Source organism: Heteronotia binoei, chromosome 1, assembly GCF_032191835.1.
Source record: "Heteronotia binoei isolate CCM8104 ecotype False Entrance Well chromosome 1, APGP_CSIRO_Hbin_v1, whole genome shotgun sequence".
NCBI classification, from domain to species: Eukaryota; Metazoa; Chordata; class Lepidosauria; order Squamata; family Gekkonidae; genus Heteronotia; species Heteronotia binoei.
This window is the reverse complement of record NC_083223.1, coordinates 23,496,122-23,512,975: the sequence shown is the minus strand read 5'-3', so window position 1 is coordinate 23,512,975 and position 16,854 is coordinate 23,496,122. Positions and strand designations below refer to the sequence as shown.

At 45.7% G+C, this 16,854-nt stretch overlaps 1 protein-coding gene across 2 annotated transcripts in view; it reads right to left on the bottom strand.

The window, feature by feature from the left end:
• Positions 1–16,854, bottom strand: part of TRPM8 (transient receptor potential cation channel subfamily M member 8) — a 111,995-nt gene that overhangs the window by 54,640 nt on the left and 40,501 nt on the right. For both annotated transcript variants that reach the window (XM_060232453.1, XM_060232446.1), the window contains one exon: positions 4,246–4,443. In XM_060232453.1, the coding sequence (XP_060088436.1) occupies positions 4,246–4,443 (198 nt within the window). The remainder of the gene's footprint in view (positions 1–4,245; positions 4,444–16,854) is intronic.

The following is a 16,854-nucleotide window of genomic DNA, read 5'->3' as shown; positions in this document are numbered from 1 at the left end:
TATTTTAAACAACAAAAAGATTTTTGTCATTCTTTGAGACAATGTTCATATTACACTATTTTGTGTAACAGTGTCAGCCAACCTGCATTTTCACCTGTAATGATGCTCCACACATCTCTAGTTAGGGAGCAATATTTGTTTTCTAAGTCAGATATGTACTATGTCATAATATTGGTTTATAAAAGCCTTTAGTGCTACAGGAAGCGGAGGGGAGGCCACTGTTTAGAGATGAGAGCCAGCCTGTCACCAAATCACAGGAAATTCTGGGGAGAGAGAAAACACACACGTACACTCTACAATGGGAAACTCTCACTGTGGATGAACCATTTTCATTGGCCACTTCCAAGAACAGATCTGAATTAGGGGCAGGAAGTAATTGCTATTGCAGAAGACAAATGTCAGCATTTATGTGGATGTGAGTCTAATACTTAGAAAATGTCACTGAAGGAACTAACTGTACAGAAGCCTTTTAAAATCTATAGTAACAAGACTGTTAAGTACAAAATGTAACAGAACATCATGGTCAACAACAAGAAGCATTTCTAATAAGAGGTTGCTGCCCTAGAAGATTATTAGAGCCGCAAGGTAATGGATTTAAAGACAAGGATTCAGACAAAGTACAGGACCATTAATTCCAAAGGCCATTTGCCCCACCTAAATGACTCCCTCCCTGGGGCCGAGTGCCATTTGAAAAGCAGATCATTAAATTTTCCCATGCGCTCAGGTTTTTCCTCCTATTTTTAAGGAGAATAAAAATCCTGAAATTGCTTAATCTTGAGATCCCAGCACAATAAAAAGGTGTGTGTTCCCTGCCCCCCCCCCATATCCCCTTTACCACGTTTGTGACTTTTGCAGGGGATTGGAGTGTGGAGTGATCAGTGGCAATTACAAGTTATTTTATTTATTTATTTATTTATTTATTTATTTATTTATTTTGCAGGGTTATATTCCGCCCTTTTCCGTAAATGGGCTCAGGGTGGAACATGACAAGTTATGGTTTGATTAGGAAAAAAACTGAAAATGGATGGGTCTTTGATCAATAGAGTTGCCAGGTTTGTGTTGGAAAATGCCTGGAGACTTTGGGGGTGGAGCCAGGAGAGGGCGGGGTTTGGGGAGGGGAGGGGCCTCAGCATGGTACAGTGCCATAGAGTCCACCCTTCAAAGCAGCCATTTTCCCCAGGGGCACAAGTAAGGGTTTCAAGAAACAAGCGGAGAAAAACAAACACATACACTGCTGAAAATAGGAACCCAAACAGATCCACATGTAAATGTTAAATGCTTCTTTAGTTTTTCAAATGTACATTTAATAGAGTATCAATATATAAATATAGCATCAATATATAAAGGTTGGTGCTGTATAAATGTTAAACACTTCTAGAGTTTTTCAATTGTACATTTAATATAGCATCATTATATAAAGATTGATGCAACATTACAGGGGTGGCCAAACTTGCTTAATGTAAGAGCCACTTAGAATAAATGTCAGATGTTTGAGAGCCATAAGACATGAACGTCAGATGTTTGAGACCTGCAAGGCAGGCAGGCAAATAGATATGGGGGACAGAGAGAAAGGTGGAAAGAAAGCAACTTTAAATGCATTCTTCAAGCTGCTGGCTGTCTTGGCTTGGAGAAGTGACTTAAAGAGACAGATACCTTCTCCAAGCCAGTCAACAGAGCAGTAGGGGTTTCAAGAGCCACACAGTATGTGTAAAAGAGCCACATGTGGCTCCTGAGCCACAGTTTGGCCTCCCCTGCTATATTAAATGTACAACTGAAAAACTCTAGAAGTGTTTAACATTTACATGTGGACCTGTTTGGGTTCCTATTTTTTTCAGCAGTGTGTTTTCTTTCATTTTCTCCAGGGGAGCTGATCTCTGCCAGCTGGAGATCAGTTGTAAAAGTGGGAGATCTCCAGGCCCTGCCTGGAGGTTGGCAACCCTACAACACCACCAAGTTGACTTGTGACTGCTTTGGGAGGCTTTTTGCCTTGTGTTCACTCAGATTTAAGCTGAACTGAATACAAATCTCATATGCTCGTTGTCCTTCATAATGAGCCTCTGCAAACATATGAAGCTTATAAATGGACAGGCAGCAACAGCAGAGCACTACAGAAAGTGTGTAGGACAAATCGGAGAGCTGGTGTGGTGTTGTGGGCTGGGAATCTGAGAGACTCAAGTTTGACTCCCCACTTTGCCATGGAAGGTCACTGAGTGACCTTGGGCCAGTCACGCTTTCTCAGCCCCACCTGCCTCACAGGATGACTGTGAAGGCAGATTGGAGGAGGGGAGAACAATCAAAGCTGCTCTGAGTCAGGGTGGGGTATAAATGAAATAAATAGATAGATAAACTGTGTTCAGAGAACTCTGAGACCAGTATTGGAGGGAGAAGTTATGTTTCCTCTGTTTTTTCACTCAATTCAGAAACATAGTTTGCAGCTACTGAAATCACAGTAGGGTTGCCAGATCCCCTCGTCAATCTGGTGGGATGATTTGGGGGGCATTCTGGGTGTGGACAGGGACATTGTGTGATGTCCCCAAAGTGATGACATCCCCCAAAAGTGATGTCATTGTGTCAGGGACAGCGCCTGGGAAATGCTCTGGTTTTGGGGAAAACTCTATGGTAAAATTGACTTAAAACCAGTTTGCAAAAAAAAAACCCAAAAAACCCCAGAGTGCCCCCCCCCCCGTGATGTCCCTAACACAATAATGTCACTTCTGGGTGACATTACCACATTGGGCACATTGCTGGCAGGCAGGGCTTCCCTGCCTGCCAGCTGATCTGGGGTGGGGAGAAGCCCACAAAACTAGTGGATCCCCCACCAGGATCTGGGGGCTGGCAACCCTAACTCACAGACTTTCCCTCTGGCCTATTTGTCGATCACAGACACAGTCATGCTTGTTTTTCATGAGCAGGCTGCCTATTGTATCACTGATGAAGGCTTCCTTTTCTCTCCCACTCCTCAAGAGACTGATTGGAAATGGATTCTGCAAAATATCCAGTTTCTTTAGTATAACTAACTTATGTATCAATTTAAGACTTCATTTATACCCAGCCTTTCTTCCCAGTGGGGACCCAAAGTGGCTGACATCTTCTTCTCGCCTCCATTTTATCCTCACGTGAGGTTGGTTTGGCTAAGAGTGCATGACTGGTCCAAGGTCACCCAGCAAGCTTTAACAGCAGAGTGGAGATTCAAACCTGGGTCTCTCAGATCCTGGTCCAACATTCTAACCACTACGTTATGCTAGAACTTAGGTAATGAAGGTAAAACATAACAACAAGGAGAAACAGCCAACACCATGCAATGCATTGAGGACACAGCAAGAAGAAGAATTTGCATTTATTTAGACTGTTTAAAACCACCCTGGAGACCACCAAGGAAGGCTCTGCAGAGGAAGGCAGTGGCAACCCACCTCTGCTTCTCAGTTGCCTTGAAAGCCCTTTGCTTTGAAAGCCTCCACTAGTGAACCGCCCAAATCTTGCTGGGGTTGCCATAAGTCAGTTACAACTTGACAGCACATATGTACATAATTCTTAATAACCGTGTGAATTGAGTCAGCATTATTACCATTGACAGACAGACATCTGCAATTAATATAATATTTGCTCCAGTGCATGTGTCTTTTAAAATACCATTTAAAGTCTCCCTAAGCAAAGACTGTAATTTGGTAATCATTCGTGTGAGTGAATGAAGCAAAGGACCAGTACACATGGGCCAGTTTCATGTTCTTTGCCTATCTGCAATCTAGATTCTAGAAGCTGATCCACAGTATTTTGTATCAAGAGAGATGCTACAGAGGAGAAGGCTGAAATATGTGCTCTGAAGAATGGACAAGACAGGTCATGGTGGCCATCTAGCACCCCCCATGTCTCACAGGAAGCACCACTCATCTGTTGACCAGAAGTTATTGCTTCAATGGATGGCACAAGTAATCGATCAGTGAGTGGTTGTAGGCAAGGCTCCTGTTGCCTCCAGTATTAGACTTAACAATTTTACCTGCAGCAATGAATACATTTTCCTTGGAGGAAATGCCTACTTGTTAGAAAGTCATGGTTCCTTTTTCAGAAAAGGTAAACCTTTGGGTTCTAAAAACATCCACTGTTTACCAGTCACAGGCCAGATCTTTTCCAAAAGCCATGGACTGTAGTTTACACCAGTCAATCGCTGGGATTAACACAACCTAGCTGAAAGGGAGATGGTGGAAGGGGGCTTCTTGGGGCTCAGGAATTACAGCCTCACTTACTCACCCATCTGATCCAGCTTTCAGTCTCCTCTTCAGTGAGCCGAGAAAGTGTGCGAGGCAAGTACCTGAGCAACTTCTCTTTCGCAGATGAGGAGGTCATGCTGCCTTCTGCCTCCACTAAGCTGGCGATCACATCTGCAATCTGGCCAGAGCCTTCCACTACTACGCAGGGGATTTTACTCTTGACTGCAGTGTTAATAGCCTATGGAAGAAACCACTGAAGTGAAGAAATGGATTCACAAAGGAGCCAATCATTTAGATTCCTTCTCAGCAGCACTAAACGTGATGCATGCAGAACCCCAGTGGTGCTTTCAGCCAACTGCTCATTCGAGCAGCCTTCATCCTTTTGCAGGAGTTAGGCATATGGAAGCCTTGTTCCTGACACTCCAGTCACATGGGGATAGGGGAGGTTTCTTTGGGAAGCGTGTCAACAGGCCCAGAGGTCCAGGAGGAAAAGGAAGCTGCAAATGTGACAGCGAGTCAGTTTCTTAAGCCTGCTGTAGCCGTGTGCCCGGCTAGTTCTTCCCCACATCATGAGGACCAGAAACAAGAAAAAGCATTAAAATGTCGGTGGAATTAACACATACATCAAAAGAGTAAACTCATAAATTGTTAATAAGTAGCAACCTTGTATGATCTTTCAAAAGACAACAAAAGGCTCACTGTTCAGAAACAAGCTGAAGATATTAATTTCAGGAAATTTAATTGTTTGTGGGCAGGGCTTTTTTGTAGAAAAAGACCAGCAGGAATTCATTTGCATATTAGGCCACACCCCTGATGCCAAGCCAGCTGGAACTGTGTTCTTGTGCATTTCTGCTAAAAAAAAAGCCCTATTCATGGGGAAGGAATCACTATTTCCAGTACTTAGAACCAGATAAGGTTTCAAAAGCCCAAACCAGAATGTTTGAATCAGGCTCCATTGTGAAGCACAAGGTTTTACCAGGGCTGGTCCCAGCTTGGGAAGACTTTCCAGCTGGTAGCAGAATAGAAGGTTTTCGTTAGGCACTAATCTAGCCTCAAGACTGCCCCTAAATGCTGGGGTGGGAAGGGGCTCTTGAACTCTGCTTCTTAGTGGTTCCACTAGCGGACCACTTAGCAAGGTATCTCAATAATTATTCAAGGCATTTAGCTATAGAAGAATCTGTCACAGAAAAACTAAGCTCACCTTTGCATTCCCAACGAAAAGGTTTTTGGCTCAGGTTAAACTAATTTGGGCTGGTTTAGATTGCCTGTCACCTCTGCGTGCCTCGATACCTCCCCCTCCATGCCTCCCTTTTTCTCTCCTTTAGCCAACCCAGAAAGATCCCTGCTAACATACCTTGTCCCACTACTCACTTTCCATACCAGGAAAAGAAAACAGTCTTTTGTTCTGAACACAAATTGCTCACCCTATGGCTCAGACTAGACTCTGACTACAAATTTTGTTTTAACCTAGACACCCCCATCACGTTTCCATTGTTTGCATTAATTAGCATTGGAGATTTTATCCCCCAGGGTTTCCTCCAGATGTGCTATCACTTCTTGAAATGTTTGAGTGGTTAGTAAAGGGCTTCTTTCAGAGCTAGGGGAAGCCTCTGACGCCATTTTCTGAGAAGAAGAAGAAGATATTGGATTTATATCCCGCCCTCCACTCCGAAGAGTCTCAGAGCGGCTCACAATCTCCTTTACCTTCCTCCCCCACAACAGACACCCTGTGAGGTGGGTGGGGCTGGAGAGGGCTCTCACAGCAGCTGCCCTTTCAAGGACAACCTCTGCCAGAGCTATGGCTGACCCAAGGCCATGCTAGCAGGTGCAAGTGGAGGAGTGGGGAATCAAACCCGGTTCTCCCAGATAAGAGTCCACACACTTAACGACTACACCAAAGTGGCAGGCCGGGGGCGGGGGGGAGTCAGGCACGTCAGAACTCACCGGGAGGAAGGTAAGGACCTGTTGTGACTTTAAGGAGGCTCTGGCAGTTGCTTTATTTGCTCTGGAGTTCTTTTTTGCCCATGCCCAGGCGTTTGAAGGACGTTCAAAGGGAACGGGACAGGAGAAAAGGGACTGTACGTTGGGAGTGATCTCCTCAGGCGTCCGCCATGCTCCGCGTCGCCCCGCCCTCTCCATTTGCATTGCCTTAGGTTATTTGCTGTTTGGATGCTTGGATCATTGTCTAGGGAATCAAACCTTTTTACCCACATGTAAAAATAACCCCTGATTCACTCCCTGTTCTAGTTCTTCACTGCCTCTTGCCTCTCCCTATTTTAGAAGAGTACATTGCACACTGTATGGGAATATTTGGCTCATAACACTGCAATAATAGATTTGAGTACAATTGTTGATTGCTTAACAGTATTCTCATTGTTTGCATTTTATAATTTTTTTAGGCTAACTGCATGTATAAATACCCTTAAAACCAATATTTTGGATTTTACTGTATCCAGATTCTCAGTGTTCCTTCCCAACTTTCAAAAGAATCACCATCAGCAGGTACTTTGTACCATTTGTGTGGTTTCTGTCCAAACTGGGGTATGTTTGAAACCAGCAGTTCCTTCAGTGCAGAAGTGAGGCACAATGGAAGGAGAGTTTCATCTGTATGCTTATGCTACTTTGATACAGGCCAACTGGAAACAGGTGCACATATCCTTGTGACCACTCATGGTAATGAAGTTGTTTCCCTGAGTGCTGGGTGAAAACCACCATTCCAATACCCAGAAGTGATGCTGCCAGTTTGGTGTAGTGGCTAAGTGTGTGGACTCTTATCTGGGAGAACCGGGTTTGATTCTCCACTCCTCCACTTTCAGCTGCTGGAATGGCCTGGGGTCAGCCATAGCTATTGCAGCTTCTATGAAAGCTTTCTCAGTCCCACCCACCTCACAGGGTGTCTGTTGTGGGGAAGGAAGATAAAGGAGATTGTGAGCTGCTCTGAGACTCTGAAGTTCTGTCAAGCAAGCTAATTTCTTGACCAGCTTTTACTATGCAGAGAGCATGTCACCAGTCCTGCTCTCCTCCATTATTTACAACCCAGAGGGCACGTAGCAAAGCCATCTGGCCCTGGGATGTTTATGGTGCAGGCTAGCAGTTGGTACCTCAAGGTATCCTCCCCCTGGTTTTACACAGGCAACCCTTATCTGTTAACAGAGAAGTGTGAGAATGTTTCTGATGTTCTTCAATAGCCTAGGATGCTTTAGTAATAAATAGATAGTTGCTTAGTAACCTTTGAACCAGTGACTCAAGTATGCATCTGTATTGTAACCTTTGATGATATCCTATATAACAACTTTGTAACCGTTAGTACTCCATTACTCCCGAGGTTTGTATCCTTGGTAGAGCTCCTGCGTTTCCTGAAATAAACATATCTTTTGATTCAAAACAAAAGGACTCTGTTATTGGGAAGTATCGGCGCTTGACATTTGGGGAGTAATCCCACTGGGGACTTAACTGAACTTTGAAACTTTCTACTGCAATGGTGGAGAGAGTTCCAGATAACGGAGAGGCCCCCAACAATCCCGAACTGCCGGTTGGTGAGTATCAAGCACCAGACACAGCCCCGAGACAGCCTCCGTGGCACATACTCAATGCCAGGAAGCCAGCTAGGAGAGGGTCCCCACTGCACATACAGTGACTATTCATAACCTCAAAGGATTGGGGTCCCAGAAGGTCTACCAGCCTGATGGATGAAGCACCAGCACAGCGGGAAGTGATCTTAGCACTACCCCCCCCCTACGCACACGAATGGAGATGATAGCGACCAAGGCACCTCAGAAGTGAGCGAGGGTGACAGTCAAGAAGACTGGAGCACCGACCCGATCCCAGACGAGGAAGAGAAACAACAAGATCACGACCCACATGACTTCCTCCAAATGATGAGGTCTGAAATGGTGGAGATGGCCAGAACCCTCAGAGAAGAGATGCGAGTGAACAACCCTTTCATGACCCAAGAGGTGAGGAGGCAACTCAATCGGGTACTGCAGCCACCAGCGCCGGGGGGGGGGGGGCAATCACAACAGCCTCCACAACCCCAACCTCAGCAACCGCAGCAACTCCAGCTGCCACTGCTACCGGAGCCGCTGCTGCTGCGGCCAGTAGACTATGGCAGAGGCCGGGAACTGGATGCCACCTTCGACGGGGACCCAGAAGAGGTGGAGTATTTTTCAATACAAGCTAATAGCTTTATGTATTACCGGGGGCACACCTTCCCCGATGAGTTCAGCCAAGTGGATTACTTAGGATCCAAACTGAAGAGGGCTGAAGAGATGGTATGCGAGCCTCTATGAAACCCGAAGCCCTGAGCTAGATACGGTGGCGGCGTTCCTGCGGGCATTACTGACGCAGTATGAAGACCCCTTACAAGAGACACGAGCACAGACGACCCTGCAGGACTTACAACAAAGGTCCAAGTCGGTAAGAGAGTATGCGGCTGAATTCCATGCCAACGCTGCCAAAGTATGAGGCTGGAGCGAGCAGATGAAAATCGAGCAGTTCCAGAGAGGTCTGAACGCAAGCATGCTGGATCGAGCCCTCCAACAAGCTCGCCCAACCTTGTTGGTCGGGTGGGTGCAACTCGCGGGGGAAGTAGAGACCAACATGAAGCGAGTGGCTCTCCAGCGTCAACACCAGCAAAGGAGTAAGGGGGGATGTGAGACTCGGCTGGGGGCAAAGACGGAAGGGCGGAAGACAAGCCAGTCCGAGCGGGGAATCCAAACCATCCACCCCTCGATGCTGCTTTCGATGTGGGGACCCTAACCACATGGCCGCAACTGCCCCGAAAGGCCTCAACGCCCCCCCTCACTCCGATGACCAGCACACCCAAAGCGAAGAAGGCGGAGGGATGAGCGAAGGAGCCAGTGAAGAGCAGCTCGGCAGCACTGACTCCACGAGAAGAGGAAATCATCGTCGTTGACGAGTTGGGGGAAGAATCCTGGGAAGAGGAGCTGGTGGGAAATGGGAGCGATCTGCACTGAACGGTGCCAAGCAGCAGGTCGTGGAACTAATACCACCACTGAGGGTGAGAATTACAGGGACTTTGTTTTTCTTTCCACTGACTTTACAGAACCCTAACCTCAAACGTTTTATACATGCCTAAGCATTGCTAGACTCTGGGTGCACCAGAGACATAATTACCCCCAAGTTAGTGGAGGCTCTTGGGCTCCCTATGAGTCCATTACAGCATCCCATTCAATTTGAGCAGATGGATGGGACAGTGATGAAGGGGAAGCCCTGCACGGAACAAACCCAAGGTGGGCCGGTAGGGAGAGAAGACCACTGGGACACTGAGATTTTTATCGTGGCCCCCTCATCATCTTTTGACATTGTCCTGGGGGTTCAGTGGTTGGCTAAGCACGAGCCTAACATCAGGTGGGGGGACCAGATCATAGACTTTAGAGACTCGGTGTGTGAGCCCCACAAGTGGAACAAGGGGTGGAGCCCCAAACCTCCTTCCCTGAACAAGAAGCTATGCCTCACCATAGAGGAGGTGAGATCAATCCCAAAGGAATATCGCGACCTAAAACAAGTGTTTAGTGAAGAAGAGGCTAATGAGCTCCCCCCCCATCGGGATACTGACTGTGCCATAGAGTTTACTGGGGCAAAGCCTCCCCAGAGCGAAAATATATTCCATGGGGTGGGCCGAAAAGGCAGAGCTACGCAAGTTCTTAGATAAAAACCTAAATGTGGCTTCATTCAACCGGCCACTGTCCCTCATGCCGCCCCAGTGCTATTTAGGAAGGAAAAGGACGGGGGGCTGAGACTGTGCACCGATTTTAGGGGGATTAATGCCATTTCGGCGTCCAATGCGTACCCCATACCCTTCATAAAAGATCTGTTAAGTACAGTATTGGAAGGAAAGATTTTTACCAAGCTGAATCTGCAGAATGCCTACTTCCAGGTGCACATCAAAGAGGGGGGTGAATGGAAAATGGCATTTAACACACCGATGGGACAGTTCAAATACTTAGTCATGCCATTTAGCTTACAGGGGGCCCCATGGTCTTCATGAACTTCATAAACAAAGTGCTACAAAAGTATTTATACCGTGGGGTAGTAGTTTATCTGGATGCTATAATTATTTATTCAAAAGACCTCCCCTTGTACGTGAAATTGTTGAGGGAAGTACTGGCAACCCTCTATGAGAACCAACTGTATGCGAAACTGTCTAAGTGTGAGTTCCATAAGACGAAACTGGATTACCTGGGCTACAGAGTGTCAGGGAAGGGATTGGCGATGGACCCAGCTAAAATACAAGCTGTGTTAGATTGGGAGCTCCTGAGGACACGTAGACAGCTCCAATCCTTCATCAGATTTGCAAATTTTTATCGTAATTTTATACAGGGGTTCACCCACACCATGCTCCCCCTGACTGACCTCCTTAAGATGAAGGGGAAAGGCCCCAAAACCAAACGACCGGGAGCCAAACTGAAATGGACAGAAAGTTGCCAAAGGCGTTCAATCAATTAAAGAGACTGTTCACCAGTGAACCAATCCTAATCCACCCCAATGAATTAAAACCCTTTGTGGTTCAATGCGATGCAAGCGATATCGATGTGGGAACAATTTTAATGCAACCGGATGAGGGGGGGGATCCCTAAAGACCTGCGTTTACCTCTCCAAAAGATTTCCCAAGATCAAAGGAATTGGTTAGTGTGGGACAAAGAGGCATTTGCTGTAACATTTGCGCTAAAGATATGGAGATCATGGCTCGAGGGTGCAAGGGTCACGTTTGAGATATGGACAGACCATAAAAATTTGGAGGCCCTAACAGGGCATCAGAAACTAACCGAGAAACAAATCCGGTGGCCGGGATTCTTCGCCAAATTCGATTTCAAGCTAAAACACATACCAGGGTCTAAGAACTTTTTAGCAGACGCTCTATTGCGCCTTCCCCAGCATAACAGCCAAAGGGAAGAGGTGATTGATTCGTTACTCTCCCCCAGCCAATTGGGGGAAGCTGTGACCACACGCTCACAATCAAAGCGCAAAGCGACCGAAGAACAGTGAGGGGAGAGGCTGAGTAACAAGGTAGAGAAGGAAGGAGATGTGAAACCTGAGGGTGTGAAAAGAGGGGAGGGACGTTTTTGGTACAAAGACAGTAAACTGTATGTACCAGAAATCCTCAGAAAAGAAGTTCTGCAATCATGCCATGACAACAAGATCACCGGTCATTTTGGATATGTCAAAACTCTGCATCAAGTGAATAGACAATTTTGGTGGTCATTTATGAAAAGGGACGTATCCGAGTATGGGGCTTCCTACCCGATCTGTCTAATGGCAAAACGGCGAGGAGGAAAGCCGCCGGGATTATTACAACCTTTAGAAGCAGCAGCCCGACCCTGGTTGGTGGTGTCACTGGACTTTATCATGGAGCTCCCCTCCCTCCCAAGGGAAAACCGTAATTCTTGTAGTAGTGGACACCTTTTCTAAACAAGCGCACTTTATTCCATGCTCCCAAATATCGACGGCTGAAAAACTAGCCCAATTATTCTTTCAACACATGGTGAAATTACACTCATTCCCAGATAAATTGATTCATGATAGAGGAGTACAATTTGTTGCCAACTTCTGGCAGGAGTTTTGTAAATTAACAGGCATTGAGCAAGGACTGAGCTCTGTGTATCACCCTCAGACAGACAGAACAGGTAAATGCATTGCTGGAGCAATATCTAAGGTGCATTGTGAACTACCAGCAGTCGAACTGGGCAGAACTACTCCCCTTTGCGGAATATGGCTATAATAACAGCATACATAGCTCCACCAAGTCCTCCCCCTTCCTAGTGGTGAATGGTTATGAGGGGAAGCCCTTTCCCCAGCTACCGGGAGGGCTGAGAACATAAAGCCCATCCACCTTTGAGCAATGGTGGGGGAAATTGGGGAAAGCCTGGAATAACATCCAGGAAAACTTGAACATGGCCAAAGAGACATACAAAAAGCATTATGACAAGCACCATTCACTCACTTGGGACTTTAAAGTGGGAGATAACGTGTTTCTATCAACTAAGGACTTACCATTACCACAAACGTCTAAAAAACTGGCCTACAAATTTTTGGGACCATTTCGTATAAAACGAGTAATCAATAAAGTGACTGTAGAATTAGAGTTGCCAAAAATGTTTAGTAAGATACACCCAATTTTTCATTGCAGCTTACTCCGGAAGGACCCCGGAGCAACGCACTGGCACCCTAGACCACAGGCGCCAGAACCTATCCCAGTGGGGGATCAGAATCACCATGAAGTAAAAGAAATCTTAGATGCTAAGCTGAACAGCCCATGATGAGTGGGTAACAAGTTCAAAAGTGAGGGCCCCAGCCTTAGTTAAAGAATTCTCTGCTAAATATCCGTCCAAGCCCAGGAGGGTGGTTTTGGGGGGGGGCAGTATGTCAAGCGCACTCATTTGTTGACCAGCTTTTACTATGCAGAGAGCATGTCACCAGTCCTGCTCTCCTCCATTATTTACAACCCAGAGGGCACGTAGCAAAGCCATCTGGCCCTGGGATGTTTATGGTGCAGGCTAGCAGCTGGTACCTCAAGGTATCTTCCCCCTGGTTTCACACAGGCAACCCTTATCTGTTCACAGAGAAGTGTGAGAATGTTTCTGATGTTCTTCAATAGCCTAGGATGCTTTAGTAATAAATAGATAGTTGCTTAGTAACCTTTGAATCCGTGACTCAAGTATGCATCTGTATTGTAACCTTTGATGATATCCTATATAGCAACTTTGTAACCATTGGTACTCCATTACTCCCAAGGCTTGTGTCCTTGGTAGAGCTCCTGAGTTTCCTGAAATAAAATATCTTTTGATTCAAAACAAAAGGACTCTGCTATTGGGAAATATCGGCGCTTGACAAGTTCAGAATGAAGGGCAGGATATAAATCCATTATCATCATCATCAACAACAACATTTATTAGGTAAAATACTTACCTGATTTTGCTTCTTCATCATCAACAACAAGCACTGACTGACTGAGATAAATTTACAAGTAACATTTAAAGTGCTTTTAACTTTTCTCCTACTGTCATTATACACAAGCGAATAACAGATGAAACACACATACATACAGGAAGGTTGACTAGGCCGGTCCAACTGTTAGGCAAACCTAGCTTTTTACCTAAAATTCCAGAACTGGAGGGGCATCAAAAGTGTTGGAAGGCACATTTATAGCTATACAGTTCCCTGTGATTTAATTCTTAATGGATAATAGTATCATCCCTCTAAACTGCAGTTATCTTAACTGGATATACTTTTAAAGCTGAAAAACAGTATGACAATCACCAAAGTCCTCTCTAAGCTGAGTTACTGTGAGCTATCTCACAGTTCTTTAGCCTCTGACTTACACATTTTTTTCTTAGCTCAAGAAGGGAGCCCCAGAGCAAACTAATTTATGCAGTAGCCAAATCACTCACTCACCACTTTAATGCCAGTAGCTCATGAAGTAGAATATTTGCTTGCAAGACTCCACAGCTTGGAGGGAGCATTAATAATCCCTCTCATACTTTCTGTGTGATCAAATTTAATATACCTGTCTTGCTTTCTTGGTAAAAGATGCAGTACTGCAGTCGGAGCCCTCTGCTCACGACCTGAGTTCGATTCCAGCAGAAGGTGGTTCAGGTAGCCGGCTCGAGATTGACTCAGCCTTCCATCCTTCCGAGGTCGGTAAAATGAGTACCCAGCTTGCTGGGGGGAAAGTGTAATGACCGGGGAAGGCAATGGCAAACCACCCCGTAAAAAGGTCTGCTGTGAAAACGTTGTGAAAGCAACGTCACCCCAGAGTCGGAAACAACTGGTGCTTGCACAGGGGACCTTTCCTTTTCCTTGCTTTCTATTGTTTATCCTGTACTCCTTCCCTCACAATTTTATGTATTTGTTTATTCTGTTGATTGCTCTCAATGTATGAGAATATTTGTTTGTTTGTTTATTATATTTGTATCCTGTCCTCCCCTAACGGGCTCAGGGCAGCTAACAACAATTAATATGTTTGAAAATGTAAATAATTTTTTTAAAAAATAGTTGGAAGGCTTCAGGCAGCCCCAAGGGGTCCCAGGCGCCCAGAGGAGAGAAAGCTGGGGCTCTTCATGTGCTGGCCAGGCTAACTTCCTCGTCCCCTAAGCCACCCTCCTCTTGGCACCAGTGGACAAAAAGAGGCTATGTGGTCAAGACTCAAAACCACACAACCATCCATTACATTTCAGATAACCACATGGCATGCCAGAAAAGAGGCAAAATTACCAGTTTTAGTCCCTGGAGCAGAAATTGTCAGAATAAAAGAAAAATCTCGACCTTATACACCAGTAAAGCAACAACTATCTCTACAAAAGACAGGTTGAATATTGGAATATTATGATAGATATATTCTGTTAATGTCCAAAAGCTGCAACCCTGTAGGATAGGGGCTTGAGGGTCAGACTAGGATATGGGAGACCCAGGTGCAAATCCCTTCTCTGCGATAGAAGCTTCCTGGGTAACTCACTCATACTCTCTCAGCCAACCTCTATCACTGGGTTGTGAAGATAAAAAGAAGGGAAGAATGTTGTAAGCCATTTTGTATCCCCATGGAAAGAAAATGGGGGTACAAATGAAGTAAGTAAATAAATAATGTGTAAGTAAACTGGAGAGAAGGGATTCTTGTTACCCTCCATGAATCCTTCAGCAAATGCAACCTCAGTTGGCAGAGGTGCTCTGGGATGCCGTGCTGGAGATGCCTAGACCAACTGTTCAGGGTGACTTCAATGTTCATGAAGAATGCTGCTTGCCAAGGCCAGCCCAGGCTATTATAGCCTCTTTGGCTGCCCTGGGCCTCTCTCAAATCAATGCATGAAAGAGGCCACATCTTGGACTTAATCTCTTGCACTGAGCTTTTGAGGGGAACTCTTATTTGGGACTTGGCTATTTGACCTGAGCCATGGTCTGAGCACCATCTACTGGGCTGTCATATAGAGGATGGTGTGGAATTTTTTTCTGTGGCCCCGGAAGGTAGGACCAGAACCAATGTTTGAAGTTAAATCAAAAGAGTTTCCTGCTCAACATTAGGAAGGACTTCCTGACTGTTAAAGCGATTCCTCAGTGGAACAGACTTCCTTGGGAGGTGGTGGGCTCTCCCTCCTTGGAGGTTTTTAAACAGAGGCTAGATGGCCATCTGACAGCGATGAAGTTCCTGTGAATTTAGGGGGAGGTGTTTGTGAGTTTCCTGCATTGTGCAGGGGGTTGGACTAGACGACCCTAGAGGTCCCTTCCAACTCTATGATTCTATGAAGGCAAGGGTGAATGAGGCACTGACATTCTGGAAAAAAAGGCTGGCCCAGTTAAAATGGTCTATGCTCAAAGACTCATGAATTCTTCTGGATTCCAAAATGTTCTGGAGGTTTTTTTTTTTTTAGGATTCTAAACACATGTTCTTTTGAGGCTGTGATGGGAGCTTGGAACATGAAACTCCTCAAGCTGTTATCAAGATTGCTGTCTTCTCCTGCTCTTGGAACTGAAGTCAGCCCCAGGGTTTACCACTGAGCTCACTGACCTAAAGAGGACTGGAAGTTGTTTGGAAAAATGGTGGCAGGACATTCACACTAAATCTGACAGTCCATTTATAGGGAAGGGTGGCCAAACTTGCTTAACATAAGAGCCACATAGAATAAACATCAAATGTTTGAACTTCAGATGTTTGAGAGCCACAAGGAAGGAAGGAAGGAAGGAAGGTAGGTAGGTAGGTAGGTAGGTAGGTGCAGGCTTCACGAGCCATACAATATGTGTGGCTCCTGAGCTGAAGTTTGACCACACCTGCTATAGACCCTATTAGACCTATGAAGCAGCTATAATAGCAGCAGAAACCCCCCGCCAAAACACAAACCCCATGTTATTTCTCTGCAATAACTGCATTAGCTGATTCATGATAATCCCAAATGTTCAAGATATCTAAAAATTTGCTGACTCCTAAACCTGAACCATTATGGTCTCGGGAGCAGACAATTAGCATTTTGTTGCTTTCCTTTGCAAAGATTTTTGCTGATCAAATAACATGAACATGCTCTGAACTGGATGCCAGCTGTAATACAGGTCCAGCAGAAGCAATGCCTAATACATCGTCTGGTCTACCTATGGACCGTTTTGACCCAGTTACTACGATGGATATTTATAGGATCTTGGGATCTGTGAAGGTCCCACTTGTGCCTTGAACCCTTGCTTATTCTGGCTGCTAAAATCGTGTACGGATCACATTAATAAGCCCCTGATAGTGATAATAAATGAGTCACTAATTCAGGGCACCTTTTTGGCCAAAGAGGTGATCTTCTGTCCAATACTTAAAACCCTTCCCTACTCGAAATGATGTGGCTATTTATCTCTCAGTCTGTGATCTGCCCTTTCTAAGCAAAGTGATGAGAAAGCAGTAGCCAAGCAACTCCAGATCTCCTTGGATAAAGACAGGTTGCTTACCTGTAACTGTAGATCTTCGAGTGGTCATCTGTGCATTCACACTTGTGGGATGTACTGCGCCTGCGCTGGTCCCCAGTCGGTATCTGTAAGAAAGCCCGGGAAAGATTTCCGCGGACGGCGCCACTGGGCATGCGCCGGCGCCCCACTGCGCAGGCCCAACGGCGCCACCGCGGCAATCCCACCAGTTCCTTCTTGACCGCTGAAAGCCCCTAAGGAA